Source organism: Triticum dicoccoides, chromosome 5B (genome assembly GCF_002162155.2).
Source record: "Triticum dicoccoides isolate Atlit2015 ecotype Zavitan chromosome 5B, WEW_v2.0, whole genome shotgun sequence".
Lineage (NCBI taxonomy): Eukaryota > Viridiplantae > Streptophyta > Magnoliopsida > Poales > Poaceae > Triticum > Triticum dicoccoides.
In genome coordinates this window covers 615,042,562-615,063,216 of record NC_041389.1, presented here as the reverse complement: position 1 = coordinate 615,063,216, position 20,655 = coordinate 615,042,562, and the positions used below count along the sequence as shown (strand labels likewise).

The 20,655-nt window shown below is 47.3% G+C and overlaps 1 protein-coding gene across 3 annotated transcripts; it reads left to right on the top strand.

Moving 5' to 3' along the window:
- LOC119312070 (chaperone protein ClpB1-like) lies at positions 1-3,688 on the top strand. 3 transcript variants are annotated; one of them, XM_037587797.1, is made up of 7 exons: positions 1-186; positions 690-1,547; positions 1,861-2,027; positions 2,115-2,455; positions 2,542-2,821; positions 2,909-3,106; positions 3,213-3,688. In XM_037587797.1, the coding sequence occupies exons 2-7, from the start codon at positions 692-694 to the stop codon at positions 3,378-3,380; spliced, it is 2,010 nt and encodes a 669-aa protein (XP_037443694.1). In that variant the 5' UTR covers positions 1-186; positions 690-691; the 3' UTR covers positions 3,381-3,688. The 3 variants fall into 3 exon arrangements, with proteins under 3 accessions (XP_037443694.1, XP_037443692.1, XP_037443693.1); XM_037587795.1 differs by having other exon boundaries at positions 678-1,547; XM_037587796.1 differs by having other exon boundaries at positions 672-1,547.
- The last annotated feature ends 16,967 nt before the right edge of the window (positions 3,689-20,655 follow it).

Sequence of the window (20,655 nt, the reverse complement as noted above, 5' to 3'; positions counted from 1 at the left end):
GCCGCCGCCAGCCCGCCGCCGCGCCGCGCCCAGCCGTCCGCTGCCCCGCCGCCGGTACAGGGGCTCAGCAGCGCCTCCCTCCGCCGAGCAGCCGCTCCCAGCAGCAGCGCCTCCCTCTCTGGAGCAGGCGCTCTCTCCCAGTAACGCCGCCGACCGGAGCCACGCCGGCGACCAGTCCATAGACAGGTAGCCATCACTCATTCGTCCTTCCCCCCTCCCCCTCCCTCCCTCTTCCCCCCTCCCCCTCCCTCCTTCCTCTGGCATCCTCTGTCTGTTCAATTTTTCCCCTGATTTTTGTATTGGGCGATTACTTGCTGTAGATTTCATATTGTGAGAATGTAATGATAACTGTTTCTTGATGAGTACTTGGTACATGGTTTTTCCAGTGCATGTTCAAGGTTACATCTGAAAGGATTTTGCTTGATAGGTGTTTGTCATAATGCTTGTAGGAGCAAATGTTACAAATTGTACTAGTTTGATTTCTTTTTTCAGACGAGCAAATGTTTTGTTTTAAAACATGTTAGCAGTGAAGCATGCAAGGATTGACGATATATGAAAAAGGAAAAGATTAAGTTTTTATATATCCGTATTGGTGCATTTTAGATGTACATGCATCCTCAGGCACTCTCTCTGCATACATATGAAGCATTGCTGTCTTTTAACTTGTTCAGGTTAAGGCTTCTGTACAGGTATGGGAGAGACCTACGATCCACTTCTTGGGACCTTGGTTGTGCAAGGAACTGTCTTCCATCGGCTTGGGGCCATGTTAACGTGCTCCCAGGGCCGTATGTCTTCGATTTGGCGACGGGTGGAACCTTTGGTCTTCGTTGTAACAGCTGTTAGTTTGGGTTGGGCAGCATGGAGGTACTATGATCGTAAAGCGGCTCTGCGCACCTATGGGCGCCACATGACCGGCAAGGCAGTTGGACTGGTTGTCGGCCGTGACGACGAGATCGACCGCGTTATCTCCATTCTATGCCGGAAGACCAAGAACTGCGCCGCGCTGGTCGGACCTGCGGGGGTTGGCAAGACGGCCATCGCCGAGGGCCTCGCGCAGCGCATCGCTACCGGCAAGGTACCTGCAGCGCTCGCCGGGGCACGCGTTGTGGAGGTCGACCTTGGGGCCATGGTCGCAGGAACCAAGTACCGAGGTATGTTTGAGGAGCGGATGAAGAGCGTGATCAAGCAGGCGGAGAATGCGGGCGGCAAGATAATTCTCTTCATCGATGAGATGCACACGCTTCTTGGTGCTGGAGGTGCTGGTGGCCGTGGAGTTACTGATGCTTCCAGCATGTTGAAGCCGGCGTTAGCCCGTGGTCGTATCCGCTGCGTGGGCGCGACGACTTTTGATGGTTACCGTAATTACATTGAGAAGGATCCTGCACTCGAGCGGCGATTCCAGAAGGTACACATCGAGGAGCCAAGCACGCAGGCGACAGTTGGCATTCTGCGGGGGCTAAAGCAGCAGTATGAACAGCACCATGGCCTGGAAATCCAAGATGCTGCTCTTGTTGCTGCTGCACAGCTTGCTGGCCGCTACATCACTGGTGAGGAATTTACCCGCTTCTATTGTTTCAAGTGGTTATTAGGATGTACGTACATATGATGTTTTGTCGTTATGGTCTGCCCCATCTCAAGGCTCCGTAGTTCACATGCTATAATTAAACAATCCGCAGTCTTGTTGCATTGGAAACATTAAGTTGAGATAATTCTAGAATTACAATCTTATTTACTGTGATGTGCCTATAAATTGATGGCTAACCTGCGCAATTTTTCCTTTATGCCGTGTTGCACCCATGAGTGTCAACAATGGATATATATTGTATAACATTAATGGATTTGTTGCTGTCTTTACCATAGGTCGTCAATTTCCGGATAAGGCTATTGATCTGATTGATGAGGCATGCAGTGCCACAATAAAAAGGTTGATTCAGATTGACAACCAAGCAGAGGAATTGAATGCAAAGCAAAGTCGCTCTGCAAATCCAGTGAAGGGAGCAACTGTTGTACCAAATGATGTTGCACAAGTAAGCATTTTTTCCCAATGACATGTATCTACTGTTTCAGTCAATGAGATGCATTTTTCATGCAAATTCTAACACTGTTATTTGAAGGTTGTGAGCCTATGGACTGGAATTCCTGTCTGTACACTTGAGGAAGAGGACAAGGATAAGTTAATCCACCTAGCAGACAGGCTGCATGAGCGAGTTGTTGGCCAGAATGAAGCGGTAAATGTGGTCGCCGAAGCAGTGTTGCGTTCTAGGGCTGGCCTTAATCATCCCGGCCAACCCATAGGATCTTTCCTCTTCTTGGGCTCAACCGGTGTTGGAAAGACAGAGCTTGCAAAAGCTCTTGCTGAGCAGCTATTCGCAAGTGAGAAGATGTTGGTTCGCTTTGACATGTCTGAATATGTTGGCAGTGGATCTGTTTTGCGTCTCGTTGGAGCACCCCCAAGGTAATTTGAATGTATTTTGTAACATTGCATATTTTCTTAGTCTTTAGCTTGATTGATATTAATGCTTCTTTTGTAACTTCTTAAAGCCATCAGGGCTGTGATGATGGTGGGCAACTAACTGAGAAGGTTAGGAGGCGCCCATACAGTGTCATCCTTTTCGATGAGGTGGAGAAGGCGGATCCCTCGGTGTTGAACATCTTTATTCAACTTCTTGATGATGGTGTGTTGACCGATGGTAAAGGGCGGACAGTAAATTTCAAGAATACCATCATCATTATGACCTCAAATCTAGGAGCAGAGCACCTCACGGCAGGAATGGCCGGAGAAATCACAATGGATGCGGCACGTGACCTTTTGATGAAACAGGTTTGTGAATCCCAGAGTGCTGGTGTAATGGCTCGGAAAACACTTAAGCCTGAGTTTCTCATATATGTATATATAATGTTTGTGTAGGTTCAGAAACACTTCAAGCCTGAGTTACTCAACAGGCTGAGTGAGATTGTGGTATTTGAGCCGCTTTTGCATGACAAATTGAAGGAGATTGTGAAAATCCAAATGAAGAGCATCATTTCCAGGGTAGCTGACAAGGGCATCTCTCTTTTTGCAAGTGATGCCGTGCTGGATGTCATTTTATCGGAATCATACAACCCAGTACGCATAGCTTCTTTTCAAACCTAGAAGAATGATTTGGCTCATGTTTTCATATGTGTTTGTACTTTTTGCGTTTTGGTAACCATGCATGCTTTGTCTCTCACAGATGTATGGTGCAAGGCCTATAAGGAGATGGTTGCAGAAGAATGTGATGATTAAGCTGTCCCAAATGCTAGTCAAAGGTGAAGCCAGTGAAGGCTCGACAATTTCCATTGATGCTACGGATGACAAGAAGAAGCTCAAGTTTGAAGTAGTGAAGAAGGTCGAGGAGTGATTGCGACACCGACAGCGGTGATGTGGCTGGGGCCAGTCCCATAAAGCATCCTCGTGATCCTGCGTTCAAGACCTTGTAATGAGAGTTATTTTGATGACTGCACTTCAGTTGTGCCTTTCTTTGTATACTACCTCCAGCTAATACTAATTAGATGTATATATACTAGCTATGTAATTGGAACAGCAGTTGCAGGCATGGAGCAACCGAGTTAGTAATTTAATTCTTCCATGTTTTGATCCTGTACAAGATTTTGCAATGTAACAGTATCTCCGTTGGATAATTTGTTCGTTACTAAATTTTAATAACCATCTCGCTGTTTGATTGCTTTGTCACGTTGATGAGTGTCAAAACTTAAATATTTCATGTGAAGCTTCCAGTGAAGCGCCTATTTATAAATCCATTGAGACAGGATGCTTGGTGTGCATAGCAACTTGTTATATCTTGATCTATCAAAGGTCATGTGTGTAATTTTCCCCCAACCTGTTTCTGCATGTTTTTTTTATCACGGTGTTCAGACGGTGAGATTGGCTTCTATGCCTATGTTGTTCAGCCCCTGAGAGGGGCTTCTATGCCTATGGCGTTCAGCTCAATTATCAACTGTTGGTTGTTTGAATAGCTTACCAGGCTTGTATTTGCAATTTACTTTCTTCCTGGAGAGTTAGGCATTGCAGCTCTTTGATCCATTATAAGATGTCCATCAACATTTTTTGCAGCTAGCAGCTTGCTCCTCTCGAAGGCATTCCATCACAACCGAGAGCTCATCTGTTCTGTCATGTGAGCCTCATCTGTTCTTTTATGAGCCTCGTCTGTTCTGTTATGCGAACCTCATCTGTTCTGTTATGTGAGCCTTGACCTCCTGAGCGGCCTTCACCCCTGTCCATCAATCCACGAGAAGACAGAGGCGGCAAGGTAGTCAGATTGGAATTTTATTTACATTCTAGGTGGTGATTTCTGAAGAGATGCGTAGGCAGTGTGTTAGTTTGGAATTTTGATATACTATAAGACGAAGCTAATGACTCATCTGATACGGTCTGAGAGCAGCAGCCTGCAAGTCGTACTATGGCTGCAAGGATATTTGATTAAGATGTAGTATGATACCCCCGCAAAAAAAAAAAGTAGTATGATACTACTATGATCTGGCCTAGTTGTGCGTGGGATTGGAGGTAATGGGTTTAATGATTGGTTAGAGAAACATGTCCCTTTTGATCCTATTATGTGTTTGAAAGCTTTTGATCTTTCAAGCTGCTTACTTTAGAGGCTTATGCAATGAAATTGTGTCGGCATGATCTTATATATGAAACCATGTAGGCATTTGTCAGAAAGTGCTTATGTGTAGAGTTGCTTTGGTGTTGGATGCAAACCCAACCACTTTAACCAATCGTAGGAGGGCAGTATCGATGCAGTAGTCTACACATAATTAGCATTGCACACATTTTATTTTACTTCCATATCGATGCTCCGTCGATGATAAGTAGCCCAATGTGGTGACTGCCGATTGCTTGAGTCCTTTCGTGTAATAGAGATCACACTTCACCTGGATCAGTAATTGTATGCAGTCTCTTTTGATGTTGGTACTTCCACACGAACAACTTAGCCTCAACATTAAATGTGTCTTCATTGTTTGACACGAGAAAGTTCATGCTTTTTCGAAGGGAGGAAATTCACAAATGATGGTGGCCAGTACTAGCAATCTGTGGTTATATGACACAGAATGTTCAAGTGTTATTTGCAATCATGGATCATCGTCAACCATATTGAGCATCATTATCCATCTGAGCGTGGATATATACAACCGCTAATGATCCATCTGAACGTGAATACAACGGCTAATGAGCATGTGTCAGTGGTCCATGGCACGAGAGGCGGACATCCCACAGACAACATCGAACCCTTGACCATAGTCCATGACTCGACGGCAATCATGCCACTATCGACAACATTGACAGATGAGGTCACGCCAACGAAGTGTAAAGTGGCACAAACAAGTTTGGTTACAATAGATTATATTTTCAAGACGGGGTAAAGATGCTCGATTAAGGCATGAAATATGGGAGTTGTGAGAGGCATGAGGGTGGTCGCCCAAACAGAGGGTTATGTTGTGGGAGGGCAAGCTTGTCCCACATTGCGGAGCAAAAAACAGCTGGCAGAGGAAATGAGAAATAACACAAACAAGGGGAGGGACGACATACAAATAAAGTCATGTCGCAGCACCAAATACCTGTAAAAATTTTCCATAAAGGAGTAAAGATATGCACAAACAAAGATATAAAAAATGATGTGAGGTTCTTGTTGAGGCTCATTGATTTTCAACCAACCTCTAATCAAACCCACACGTACTAGTTAGGCAATCCAACCTATATATGTATCTCCTAGTTAGCGGGTTTTGGCAGGAAGAGTATACGCTGCCAAGTGATACTAGGAAATAGAAAGGCAATGATAATAGGTTGTCCAGTTCACAAGCTATTGGTGATTGTAACGGGTCTTAGGAATAAAAGGCATCGGGAGGAAGTCTCTTAGCATCACAATGGTTCCCTGGTCAGATAGTAACTTATTGTTTGGACTAAACATGTCATGGTCTGCTATACAGGAACCACAAACACAAGAGATAGGGAGAATAGTTCCTCCCAGCCATGGCTAGATTTACTATACCAGCACCCTGTGTACATGTCTTGCTCGAATTCTAGCGGGCCACGAGCTCCCAAGACTATCAAAGTCAGTGCAACAGGAACACCGGCCTAAGCCGAAGAAGAGTAGTTAGTTCATAAATGGGTCAGCCAGGGCGCTCCCTACTGCTTTGGGGCTTACTCCCTCCTTAGCATCAGCCAAGGCCCCACATGCCATAGACCCATTTCCCATACTCTGTTCCGGCCCGCATCAGGCTGGGCCAGAAGGCCCAGAACTACTCGATGAGGGGAGACGAGAACACACATTCGTCTGCTGCGGTAGAAATTACAGTTCTCAATCTTTTTTTATAATAAAAAAGCATGATTGTGTGTCTGTTTGTAACACCCACCTTTCCTAGCTACACCAAGCTATTCTCTTAAAAAAACTTGACGACAGTGCTATTGTTTTTATAGGTGGCCAAGAAAAGAAAGGACATTTGCCTAAGACTAATTAGGACATTATTAATATTCTTCATTGTTTTTAATGTATGTATAGTTTCCTTCGCAAAAAAATGTGTTTACAATTCAATGAAAAATTATAGTTTACTACTAGCAAAATGGCCCGTGCGTTGCAACGGGAAAAAAAAAATCATAATCTCCAATGGCTATGACCACATTTTGTTGCATCACCAAGATACACTATCACTCTCATTTTCATGAAATTATGAACAAATTTTGAAAATCATGAACACTTTCTAAACTCGTAAACATATTTGAAATCGTGACAATATTCAAATTCGTGAGCATTTTTTAGAGATTTTTGAACATTTTCTTAAATCATGAACATTTTGTACTATTGGCAAACAGTTTGAAGTAGTGAAGAAGGTCACAGAGTGAGTGCAACACCGGTAGCGGTGATGTGGCTATGGTCAGTCCCGTAAACCATCCTCATGATCCCGCGTTCAAGACCAATCCCATCAACAGTTCTCATGATCCCGCATTCTAGACCTTGTAATGGGAGTTATTTTGATGACTGCACTTCAGTAGTTCCTTTTTTGTATACTACCTCCAACTAATACTAATTAGATGCACATATACTAGTTATGTAATTGGAACAACAGTTGCAGGCATGGAGCAACCGAGTTAGTAATTTAATTCTTCCATGTTTTGATCCTATACAAGAATTTGCAATGTAACAGTATCTCCGTTGGATAATTTTTTTGTTATGAAATTTAATAACCATCTCATTGTTTTATTGCTTTGTCACGTGGATGAGTGTCAAAACTTAAATATTTCCAGTGAAGCGCCTATTTATTAATCCATTGAGACAGGATGATTGATGTGCATAGCAACTTGTTATATCTTGATCTATCAATGGTCATGTGCATAATTTTCCCCTAACCTGTTTCTAATATCCTGCTTAACAATGCATGTTTTTTTATCACGGTGTTCAGACGGTGAGGTTGGCTTCTATGCCTATGGTGTTCAGCCCCTGGGAGGGGCTTCTATGCCTATGGCGTTCAGCTCAATCATCAACTGTTGGTTGTTTGTATAGCTTACCAGGCTTGTATTTGCAATTTCTTTCTTCATGGAGAGTTAGGCATTGCAGCTCTTTGGTCCATTATAAGATGTCCATCAACATTTTTTTAGCTAGCAGTTTGCTCCTCTCGAAGGCATACCATCACAACCGAGAGCTCATCTGTTCTGTCATGTGAGCCTTATCTGTTCTATTATGTGAACCTCATCTGTTCTATTATGTGAGCCTTGAATTCCTGAGCGGCCTTCACCCCTGTCCGTCAATCCACGAGAAGACAGAGGTGGCAAGGTAGTCAGATTGGAATTTTACTTTCACTCTAGGTGGTGATTTCTAAAGAGATGCATAGGCAGTGTGTTAGTTTAGAATTTTGATGTATTATAAGATGAAGCTAATGACTGATCTGATACGGTCCTAGAGTAGCAGCCTGCAAGTCATACTATTGCTGCAAGGATATATGATTAAGATGTAGTATGATACCCCCGCAAAAAATATGTAGTATGATACTACTATGATTTGGCCTAGCTGTGCATTGGATTGGAGGTAATGGGTTTAATGATTAGTTAGAGAAACATGTCCCTTTTGATCCTATTATGTGTTTGAAAGCTTCTGATCTTTCAAGCTGCTTACTTTAGAGGCTTACACACCGAAATTGTGTCGGCATGATCTTATATATGAAACCATGTAGGCATTTGTCATAAAGTGCTTATGTGTAGAGTTGCTTTGGTGTTGGATGCAAACCCAACCACTTTAACCAATCGTAGGAGGGCAGTATCGATGCAGTAGTCTACACATAATTAGCATTGCACACATTTTATTTTACTTCCATATCTATGCTCCCTCGATGATAAGTAGCCCAATGTGGTGACTGCCGATTGCTTGAGTCCTTTCGTGTAATAGAGATCACACTTCACCTGGATCAGTAATTGTATGCAGTCACTTTTGATGTGGTACTTCCACACGAACAATTTAGCATCAATATCAGAACTGCATTCATTGTTTGACATGACAAAATTCATTGCTTTTTTGAAGGGAGGAAAGTTCGCAAATGATGGTGGTCAGCACGAGCAATCTATGGTTATATGACATAGAATGTTCAAGTATTATTTTGTGATCATGGATCATCGTCAACGTAACCGTGTTGAGCATCATTATCCATCTGAGCGTAGATATGTACAACAGCTAATGATCCATCTGAACGTGAATACAATGGCCAATGAGCATGTGTCAGTGGTCCATGGCACGAGAGGTGGACATCCTAGAGATGACATCAAACCCTACCATAGTCCATGACTCCACGACAATCGTACCATCTATCTACAACATTGACAGATGAGGTCACCACAATCGTAAACATAGTCTTGACATATTACAAATTAAAACATAGTTCTGACATATTACAAATTAAAACATAGTCCTGACATATTAGAAATTAAAACATAGTCCTGACATATTACAAATTAAAACACATTATATAGCTTCTGAGTTATTTCTTCCTCGTCCGCCCCTTCGGCCTCGACTGCCATGACCACGTCCGCCTCTTACTCCTGCTGTTGTAGTAGTCGATGTGGAAGCACTCGTCGATCTGAAAGCACCATCTTTGTTCAGGTCGGGACAATATTTCATCCTATGCCCATAAGCCGCGCGTAACAAACATTGTCTAGTTGCTCCACCAGCTTCAGATTGGTCCATATCGTTTCGGATGCGACGGGCCTTTCGTCTGCCCCTACTTGTTCGGCGAAGTTATGGATCTGGGATGTATACTCTCTCACCGTCGTTTACCTTGTTGAAATTGCCGACGACTCTAAACCCTGTCATCTCACCTGTCCATGTGTTGAGTACTGCCTCTTTTAAATAGTATGGGGACATGAAGGAGATAGCGTCCAACTCAATCTGGCCACAGGAAGCCAACACATGTGAGCAAGATAGGTGCAACAACTTCGGTTTGTTGCATGTGCACTCATAGGGTGGATAAAATTCTGTTCCAATTTTTACCTCGTGCAGTCTTCACCTCATTTGCAGAACCAAAACCATCAGTAGGAAGCTGAACCTCATACCTCCTTTCCTGATCACCTATCAGTCTGACAGTGTGCTTCTTTGCTTTGTCTATCTTCTTTGCCATGTACTCCATGACACGGCTACAATAAAGTGTGTTCTGCTTATCTGCAATATGCTTGCTTGCTAACTCGTGTCTTTATCTGAAATATCTCAAAGTGCCATGGAATACGGCCTCCACAATAGCTGTAAGTGGCAATGCTCTATTCCCTCCGAGTACAAAGTTATACACCTCTGCAAGATTGGTTGTCATGTGGCCATACCTAGCTCCATGGATGTCATGCAGCAAAGACCAATTCACAGGTGGCTATTTCTCTATCCACTAAGAAAAATTCTTTATTGCCCTCCCCTTCTTTCTCTTAGTATTAGGAGGGTCAATTGTTGGCAAGTCACAGAGACCTACTGGCTCCTCTAGCTCCGCGATGAGTGCTGCTAATTTAACCTGATCTTGTTCCATTTTCTTCCTCGCACGAACCTGCTTCTTAGTAAACTCATCTAGTTTTGACCAAATAAATCCGTATTTGCGCTGCTGGTTCTGCTTGCATAATTTTTTAAACAAGTTCATGAACCGCTTGTTCTTGAACTGTGAGAAAACAAATTGCCCCAAGATGGCGCATGCACCACTGGCTCTGCAAATCCTTCCAAGGTGTTGGTTCGTCAGCTGTGGGATTACTTAGTGTCTTCACGGCCTTCAATATACCAGCATGTCTGTCATGAATGACACACATGTTTGGTCGGTCCTGCATGATGGAAATTTTCACTTGCCGGAAGAACCATACCCAGATAGGAAAGTTCTCACCCTCCACAAATGCCATGGCAAGTGTGATAATTTGATTGTTCCCATCCACACCAATAGCAGTCAGGATTTGCCTTCTGTACTGACCGGTCAGGAATGTACCATCCACAAACATAACAGGAGGACAATGCTGAAAAGCTTCGATGCACATAGCAAAAGAGAAGGATACTCGTTTCAACACCTTGAAATCTGGTATACTCGGCAACCTCGTGTGTTGTATGTTCACATACGTGTCGGGATTCCTCTCCTTCAGTATGGCAAGGAGATGGACAACATTATCATATGAGTCGAAAACGTTCCAAACTTTTCCTCCATGGCCTTCTGCTTAGCCCTCCAAGCCTTCCCATAAGGAATGACATAATTCCATCTGACCTTCACTGCTGTCTGGATGTGTTTTGCTTCCATATCTTTCTTCTCTACTATCTCAGTATACATGAGTTGCGCAATGAGAGTTGAAGTCAGGTTAGGATGCTACACTAGCAGGTTCTTCCTCACACAATTATGTGGGATGACATTGGTGACAACCCAGTGGATGTCATACTTCGGCACGTGCACGTGCACCTTCCCAGGACAACTTGTTTCAACACATTTCACGATATAATTTGTTGGACTTGATATGTGTGTCCGAAAAACCCTCTGTGTAGACATAGCCCACTTTATCACCGCATACTTCAATTTTTTCTTTGTATCAAACATAGCCCCTATCTGGACTTGGTTCATATTATACTGCCATAGAGTCATGGCCATCATTGACCGTAAGGCCGGTGGATATGTCCTGATCCCATGCAGAAGGAATCGGTACCTCCACTTCATCCTCAGAATTTTCAGAATCCAGATCCTCCGCCAATCCGTCCTCGTCCTCTTCCTCCATCAACCTCTGCATTTCATCCCCTTCCACATCCCCATCAGCAAAACCAGAACCAGCTAATATTATCGACTGACTACTCTGCCAAGTATCAGGACCACAAACGTTGTGTGGCACGTAGTCCGACTCTTTCTCAGGATCCGCTAGCATCCACATCGGGTGGCTGTGACCCAGATAAATCAATCTCGATAGCCACTTGACTGCCCTCGCCGGGTTCATACCCCCTGTGGAGTTCTACGGTATTCTCCTCCTTCGCCATAGGTTGCACAAGGGCATATGGGTGGATTCTTCATTCTCGGCAACGTCTTAACAGGGTCAACCAATGCTGCCTCCTATCTATCGGCATCAACTCCCACTTGACATTTTTACAGGATTTGGTCCACAATGCATGAATAATAACGGAACATACTTGAGGATCCAGCCCGAAACTAGTTGTCAACCAGTACTTCAACTGTCTAAAATGTCCAGTCTGTCCAGGTCTGCTAGTGTCATAACGCCATTTTTAAACTCGCTAAGATCAACCCCCAACTCATTATATCGAACATTACCAGTGCCGTAGTAAACAGTCAAATTTACTAATTCAGACATTTTCACCTGTCAGACATTATCATCTTCTCATTAATAACAACAAACACTAATATTACCTGCTACACTAACTAAAAAATCCGCTAAAATGCCACCACATACAAATTAACACTAACACAACTATTATTATCCGCTACACTAACACAATTATTACTCCGCTAAAATGCCACCACATACAAATTAACACTACAATTCGCAATATGATTTATCTACACTAACTAAGCTATACAACTCAGAGAAAATTTGTGAGGACATGATTATACCTTAGCGGAGTGCTTGCACCACTGAACAACGACAACACCACCGTCGCCCCCTCGATGACCGGAGGTTCAACTCCGGATACAACCCAAGCTGCACCTCCTCCTCACCACCTCCTCCTCCACAGCTGCTCCTCCTCCTCACCACCTCCTTATCCACCGCACCTCCTCCACCCCACCATGGCTCCTCCTCCCCAAACGCACAAAAAACCATTCCATAGCAAAAAAAAAACCACTCGTAGGCCGTCAGAGAATGCTATGATCTATCTATTATGTGCCTTGGATGTGAAAATGGGTGGAAAACGGAGGAGATCGACACGAGTTGGCTTTGTCTAGAGAGAAGAACGAGAGAGAGAGAGAGAGAGAGAGAGAGAGAGAGAGAGAGAGAGAGAGAGAGAGAGAGAGAGCCATAAACAGAGGCAAGCACGGGAGGAAGGAGACAACCGCGACGGCCTTATCTAAACCTTTTCGGTGAAGCGTTGGCCGAAAAGCTTTTCGACCGTTGGCAGGCCGAAAACGGGCCTTCTCGGTCGCGCGTAGGCCGAAACTACTATTTTCAGCCTTCCCGTCACCGACGCCACCTCTTCGGCCCAGGTAGGCACCTCTTCGGCCCAGGGAAGGCCGAAAACCCCTTTTCGGCCAAACCCTGGCCGAAAAGTCCCTCTTCGGCCAACACGAGGCTGATGGGGTCATACTTTTGATTTTTTTGCATTGTCTGCTATAGTTTCCAAAATTGCTATAAAAAGTGATATTTTGAAAAAAAAATCTCGTAGGAGGGCAGTATCAATGAAGTAGTCTACACATAATTAGCATCGCACACATTTTATTTTACTTCTATATCTATGCCCCGTCGATGATAAATAGCCCACTGTGGTGACTGCTGATTGCTTGAGTCCTTTCGTGTAATAGAGATCACACTCCACCTGGATCAGTAATTGTATGCAGTCTCTTGTCATGTGGTACTTCCACACGAACAACTTAGCATCAACATTAGACGTGTCTTCATTGTTTGACCCGAGAAACTTTGTGCTTTTTCTAAGGGAGGAGAGTTCATAAATGATGGTGCCGAGTAGTACTAGCAATCTATGCCATCATGGATCATCGTCAACCATGTTGAGCATCATTATCCATCTGAGCGTGGACATATACAACAGCCAATAGTCCATCTAAACGTTGAATAGAATGACCAATGAGCATGTACCAGCTGGTCCACAACACGAGAGGTGGACATCCCAGAACCCAGAGACGACATCAAACCCTCTACCATAGTCCATGACTCCACCAAAATCGTGCCATCTATCTACAAAACTAACACATGAGGTCACCCCACCGAAGTGTAAAGTGGCACAAATTGAAAAAATTTGATTACGAAGATTATATTTTGAAGAGGGGGTAAAGATGCTCGAGGTCATAAGAAGTACTCCCTCAGTCCCAAAATTCTTGTCTTAGATTTGTCTACATACGAATGTATCTATTCACAATTTAGTGTTAGATACATCCGTGCCTCGCTCCCGTGGGCGACCAGGGTTGGGTGGGGGTTGGGGATGGGGCTAGCCGCCGGCCGCGCCCCCGCCTCCCTTTCCCTCCTCCCTCCCCTGCCGTCGCCACAGGCCGCGCCTGGGCTACGCCGTGGTACGCGGACTGCGGCGGCGCAGCGGCGGGCCTCTGTGCCAGTGTGGCAGAGGCTCTTTGGTGGTGTGGTGGGCTGCATGGTGGTGGTGTGCGCCCAACTAGGAAGCAGCGGCGGCTGGCTGGCCCAGATCTGGCGACTACCGTGAGAGGTGGTCCCGTCACGGCGGCGGCTCAATCCGACTCGGGCCCATGTGGATCCTGGTCGTAGAGGTGTGCGGCATGGCGGGAGTGCCCACGGGAGTCGGGGACGGTGACTGACGGTGTGGCCCGACCAGATCTGACCTCCGGCAGGACAGGCCATGGCGGCGCGGGTCACGGGCTGCCGCCGCTGCGGCGGCGTCCTGCTGGCTCGGGTGGCGACATGATGTGGCGGGCTAGCTTCCTCCTCTCCTTCGGCTGGGAGGGGCGCCTGAGCTAGTGGTACGCGCATGCTGGGCTCGGGGCAGTGGCCTCGGCTCGTCGGCGGGTGGCGCGGGAGATTGGCAGCGACCCATTGGGTCTCTGCGTGGATATGGGTGGCCACGGCGTGGTGGCACCCATGTGGTGGCCTGGGTCTGGTCACGATGGCGGCTGGACGTTCCCGGCGTCGGCCATCAGTGAGCGGCTCGTGAGGTGGTCTCCACTCCATCCGCAAGCTCAGTTTGTGCAGGAGGCGTTAAAGGGCTGAACTTTCCCCAGCTCTATCCACCGAGGGATGCACTATCGCCAGGGGTGGTCATAGTGCCATCCTTGCCTCCCGTCTGGTCGCAGCATGCCACCGAGGAGCTTGCCTTTGCCCGGGTGCAGCAAGGCAGGGTGATGTAGGCCAGATCTGGCCGCAAATGGACATGGGTGCTGCTCAGGGGTGGGGAAGGAGGTGCCTTCCCCTCCTATTTGTTTTTTCGCCTTCGTTACGAGCCTGAGGTGGGGATGAAGTTGGTGCCATGGGTGGTGGAAGTCATGGTGCTCAGGCAAAGCTCACGACTCAGGCGTTGATTGGTGTCCATGGTCGTGTGGGTGGCGTGGTGCCAGGGTGTGTCATTCGATGGCGGGGGTATGTTTGTTCGAGCCCTCATTCGGTGCCAGCGAGTGTGTGTCGGGGCGAAAACTCGTCCTGACTTGTCAGGCCGACGGCGGCGGCGTGCTAGCATCGTCACCTTCTTGGAGGCGTTATTGCATGTGCTCATTGTTCGCCGTGATGCTCCGGGGCAAACCCCGACTCTCAGATTGAGCGGCGGCAGTGCTCAGGTGTCGTTCCCTTCTTGAAGGCATCGCTTTGGAGCCCATGGATCATCATGCACAACTTCGTCTCATTGCAGTGTCTGGTTCATGGATGTGCCCCGACGACTTCATAGTGATGCTCACTCTTCTTGTTGACTTGGAGTTGGTTGGGGCAGTGCAGCTGGTTTCAGCGTCTCTGTATCCCGCCCTTGGTGTGTGCGGTGTCAGGGCGTGCATTTGTATCATATGGTTGTTCGGCTGGCTCGCTGATGATTGCTTTATATATAAAGCAGAGGTAAACCCTTTTTCAAAAAAGATGCTCGATTAAGGTATGAGCCTATGAAAATTGTGAGAGGAACAAGGGAGGTCACCCAAGCATGGGTTGTGTTGTGGCAGGGCGAGCTTGTCCCACCTTGGGGCCCAGAAAATAACCGATAGGGACGACATACAAATAAAGTCATGTCGCATCACAAAATCCCAGTTAGAAATGCTTCATAAAGGAGTAAAGATATGCACAAACAACGATATGTAAGGTTCTTGTTGAGACTCATGATTTCCAACAAACCTCTAATCAAACCCACATGTACTAGTTAGGCAATCCAACCTATATATGCATCTCCTAGTTAGTGGCTTTTGGCACAAAGAGTATAGGCTGCTAAGTGATACTGGGAAATAGAAAGGCGATGAGAATAGGTTGTTTGATTCACAAGATATTGGTGATTGTAAGGGGTCTTAGGAATGAAAGGTATCAGGAGAAATTCTCTTAGCATCAGGATGGTTTCTTGGTCAGATAATAACTTGTCTTTTGGGATCAAACAAGTCCCGATCTTCATTCAATGACTCACAGACACAAGATATTGGGAGAATAGCTCCTCCCATCCATGCCTAGATTCATTACACTAGCACCCTGCGTACAATCGCATGCTGAAACTCTGGTGAGCTCCCAAGACTATCAAGATCGCCGCAATAGGGATATTGGCCTAAGCCAAAGAGTAGTAGTTAGTTTGTAAATGGGCCAACCAGGGAGCTCCCAGCTACTTGGGATTACTCCTTCCTTAGCATCGGCCAACGTTCAGCATGCCATAGGCCCATTTCCCTTACTCTTATTCCCTGCATCAAGCTGGGCCAGAATTACTCGATGAGGGGAGATGTGAACACATATTCGAACACGGAATACAGTCCCTAATTTTTTTGGAAACGATTCCCGTCAACCGGCTGATCGAACGCGGAACGTCTGTTACGTTCTTCGCGCACCACAAGCCTCTGACTTAGCCATCCTTAACATGGCCTTTCTTTCAAGACGCGCGAACGCAACACAAATTATGTTGTAGACCGCACAGAAAAAATAAAAATAAAAACTGTTCGGGGATTACAAGAAGCCTCGTGTTGCAAAGTGCTAAGCGCAACGTGTGGATTGTTGCAGAGGCTCTTAGCGAGTAGATTGGATACATAAATAAAAGACAAAAAGTACTTTGAGAGATTTGCAACAAGGCTTGCAAAGTGCTAAGCACAACACAAGGCTTGTTGCAAAGGCTCGGTGAGCAGATCAGACATAGAAAACAAAACCGTTTGGGAGATTGCAACAAGGCCCAGGTTGCAAAGCGTTGAGTGCAACACAAGACTCGTGTTGCAAAGCGTTGAGTGATGAAGTCATGTACCTAGGGTAGGGTCATGGACCTATCTAGGATACCCTATCCAAGGACATCCTTAGAAGAAGCTACCTTCCAGTCGACCAAGAGGGACTTCACTCGACGAACTCAAGGACACTTGACGATGAAGATAGCCACTCGACCATGAAGCTAACCACTCGACGGCCAGGAGACCTAAAGTCACTCAGCACACAACGGTCTGTCATTAAGTAGCTTTAATAGTCTTCATGGCATTTTATGAGGGCGTTACCAGTAACCCCCTATCTTAATGTACTTTAAACCCTGCATAACTGAGGGCCGGAGGGGTCTGGCGAACTCTATATAAGCCACCCCCTGCTCAGTGTAAAGGGTTCGCACCCCTGTAACTCATATACACATAAACCAGTCGACCGCCTCCGGGCTCCGAGACGTAAGGCTATTACTTCCTTCGAGAAGGGCCTGAACTCGTAAAACACTTGTGTGTACAACTACTCCATAGCTAGGATCTTGCCTCTCCATACCTACCATCCATTCTACTGTCAGACTTAGAACCACGACAGTTGGCGCCCACCATGGGGCAGGTGTCTTAGCGACTTTTTGGAGAAGTTGCAATTTGTCCGATTGCCTTCATCATGGTTTCTGGCGGAGCTCTGGTCGAGGGCCGCGAGATCCGTCTCGGTGCGCTCGCTTTCATCGCCGACGACTCCGCTTGGCTCCAGGAGGCACCACTCGACATCGACGCGCTCCCCGTCCGCGATGCGACGCACTTTCGGGCGTGTGTCTGCGGCGTCCTGCTGCGGCAGCCGTCGACCCCATACCGGTCGACTCCTGTGTCGTCCTCCCTCCCTGTCTCCCGCCAGCGCAAGCGCTCCGGTCGGTCGAGGCTTCAGCAATGGGTGAGACACGCAGTGGCTCGCCAATCGGCCACCACCCAAGTCGCGGCAATTGAGCCTGACGAATCTCTCTACGGCCTGTTCGATCTGTCGACTGGCTCCGTAGAGACTGCATCCGAGTGCGACAGTAGTGATCCAGCGGCGGAGGTCCTGATGGTCAATGGGCCTCGTAGCCCTCCCGGTTTCCCCCGCATCGACGGGATGGACGATGGAGGCGACCCCGCTCAGGCCCACGAAGAATATCAGCCCGAGCCACTCACTTCTCAGCAAAGAGAAGATCTTCGCCGCCGGAACATGGATGCCCTGCATACTCCCATCGTAGGAGAAACTCCTGAGGCTCGTGCCTTGGAAGAGGCGCATTTGGCCAACTTGGCTGAACGCACTCGACTGGAGAACCTCCAGCGAGCACTCGACGAGCGTGCGCGTCAACGAGTACCTGACTCCAGCCGACGTCAGCTCTTTCCGCAACCGGCTCAGGTATATCGAACCCCGATTCAGAATTTGGCAGCTGCAACCCGTATAGCGGAGTCAATTCAGCCCTCTCAGTCGGAGGCTGGAAGAGGCTTGATGCAGATCAGAGATTTGCTCCGGGCGGCAGGAGATCAGAATTCAGTTGTGTCACAGTCGCGCAACAGGATTCACAGTCGATTCATCGCTGCGAATACTGTTCAGTCGGCTCACAACCCAAGGTCACCTCCGAGGCGCGTGGGACGTGAAGGCCGGCGGGACCACTATGATGACCGATTTGATCGTGATGATAGGCGTCAAGTGCCCACTCCTCCCCCGAGGAGTGGGTCTAACTCCCATCGGCAGCAAGATGACAGGCGCCAGCTCAGTGTTGGGCGGAGAGCTCCGGTCGACCCCAGAGAACCAGGCTTTGATGCGAGATCCATCATCGTGCAAGGTTTGGTCGATCGGAACAGAGCTCATAGAGGTGGCCATGACGGAGATGTGCCCACTAGCAGCCTAGTCCATGTTTCAGGTCCAGAATGCTTTAGCAGAGCCATCAGAGCCGCAGTGATACCCCCCAACTTCAGGTTGGCGATTGGAGTAAGTAAGTTCACCGGAGAGTCCAAGCCTGAAACTTGGCTTGAAGACTACCGAGTGGCGGTACAGATTGGTGGTGGTAATGATGAGGTGGCCATGAAGCATTTGCCACTCATGCTAGAGGGTTCGGCCAGGGCGTGGTTGAATCAGTTAGCTCCTAGCAGCATTTACACCTGGGAAGATCTTTCCCGAGTGTTCGTCAGGACGTTCGAGGGAACTTGCAAGCGACCGGCCGGATTGACGGAGCTGCAAGTCTGCGTACAAAAGTCGAGTGAAAGATTGAGGGATTACATCCAGAGATGGATCACTTTGCATCATACCATGGAGAATGTGTCGGACCATCAAGCGGTCTGCGCCTTCAAGGATGGTGTCAAGAACAGGGAGTTGAGCCTGAAGTTTGGTCGAACCGAAGATATGACCCTGAGTCGAATGATGGAGATTGCCACCAAATACGCTAACGGTGAAGAAGAGGACAGGCTCCGGAGTGGCAAGTATAAGCCGAGTCAATCGGAAAAAGGAAACTCCAGTCGGAAGCAGAAGCGGAAGGCCGAGCCAGCTGCTCCTGGAGAGGCTCTGGCCGTGACTCAGGGCAAATTCAAAGGGAAGCCCAAAGGATCTTGGAACCCCAAGAAGATAAAAGATAAAGAGGGAAATGACGTGATGGATCTACCGTGTCACATCCACACAAAGAAAGACGAAGAGGGTAATTTCATCTACCCGAAACATACCACTCGCCAGTGCCGGCTCTTAATCCAGTAGTTTCAAGGAAAACAGCCCAAGGACAAAGAGAAGGAGTCGGACAAAGCCGAGGACAAGGAGGACAGTGATGGAGGGTACCCTCATGTCAATTCCACCCTGATGATTTTTGCTGATGTAGAGAGCAAAAGTTGACTGAAAGTGATCAACCGAGAGGTAAATATGGTCGCCCCGGTGACACCAAGCTATCTGAAATGGTCGCAAACTCCCATTACGTTCGACCAGTCCGATCACCCTACTCACATTGCCACCCCTGGGAGGCAAGCGCTGGTGGTCGACCCAGTCATCGAAGGCACTCGACTGACGAAGGTATTGATGGATGGCGGCAGTGGGTTGAATATACTGTATGCAGAGACGCTCAAGGGAATGGGCATTCCCATGTCCAAGCTCAGCTCCAGCAACATGAGTTTTCACTGAGTCATTCCTGGAAAGAAGGCTGAGTCACTCGGTCAAATAGCTCTGGATGTAGTGTTCGGCGACTCGAAGCATTTCCGCAAAGAGAAGCTGACATTTGAAGTCATGGATTTCCAAAGCGCTTACCACGCTATTTTGGGAAGACCAGCCTATGCCCGCTTCATGGCTCGACCATGTTATGTGTACCTCAAATTAAAGATGCCTGGCCCCAAAGGAGTGATCACTATCACTGGCAGCCGGAAGAAGGCAGAAGAGTGTTTCCAGAAAGGCTCGAAGATTGCAGATGCCCAGATAACAGTGGTAGAGCTGGAAGGATACAAGAAAAATGCAGATCCGAGTGATTTGTTGCGGGCCAAGAAGCCCGCCACAGAGTCAGCGTTCCAGTCGTCAGGGGAGCCGAAGCCAGTTCATATCCACCCGACTAACCCCAACGCAGCTCTGACCCATATTTCCACAACACTCGACTCTAAATAGGAAGAAGCGCTCATCCAGTTCCTCCGTGAGAACTGGGACATCTTTGCATGGAAGCCAGCTGACATGCCGGGTGTTCCCAGGGGGCTGGCTGAGCATCGCCTTAGAGTCGACTCAAAAGCGAAACCTGTTAAAGAACATCTTCGACGGCCCCCCGTTCAGAAGAAAAAAGCCATTGGCGAGGAGGTGGCTCGACTCCTTGCAGCAGAGTTTATCCGAGAGATATACCACTCCGAGTGGCTTGCCAATGTCGTCATGGTTCCCAAGAAAGACAACTCACTTCGCATGTGCATTGATTTCAAACATATCAATCGGGCCTGCCCAAAAGATCATTTTCCTCTCCCTCGCATCGACCAAATTGTCGACTCGAATGCGGGATGCGAGAGATTGTCTTTTTTAGACGCTTATTCCGGGTATCATCAGATCCGTCTGTATGGACCTGACGAAATCAAAACAGATTTCATCACTCCATTCGGGTGCTTCTGCTATATCACCATGCCATTCGGTCTCAAGAATGCCGGAGCCACATTCATGAGAAT

Coding starts and splice junctions, on each gene's coding strand:
- LOC119312070 (XM_037587797.1), top strand. CDS start 692: ATGGGAGAGACCTACGATCCACTTCTTGGGACCTTGGTTGTGCAAGGA. Junction 2,456..2,541: donor CTCGTTGGAGCACCCCCAAG/GTAATTTGAATG, acceptor AACTTCTTAAAG/CCATCAGGGCTGTGATGATG. Junction 2,822..2,908: donor GTGACCTTTTGATGAAACAG/GTTTGTGAATCC, acceptor ATGTTTGTGTAG/GTTCAGAAACACTTCAAGCC.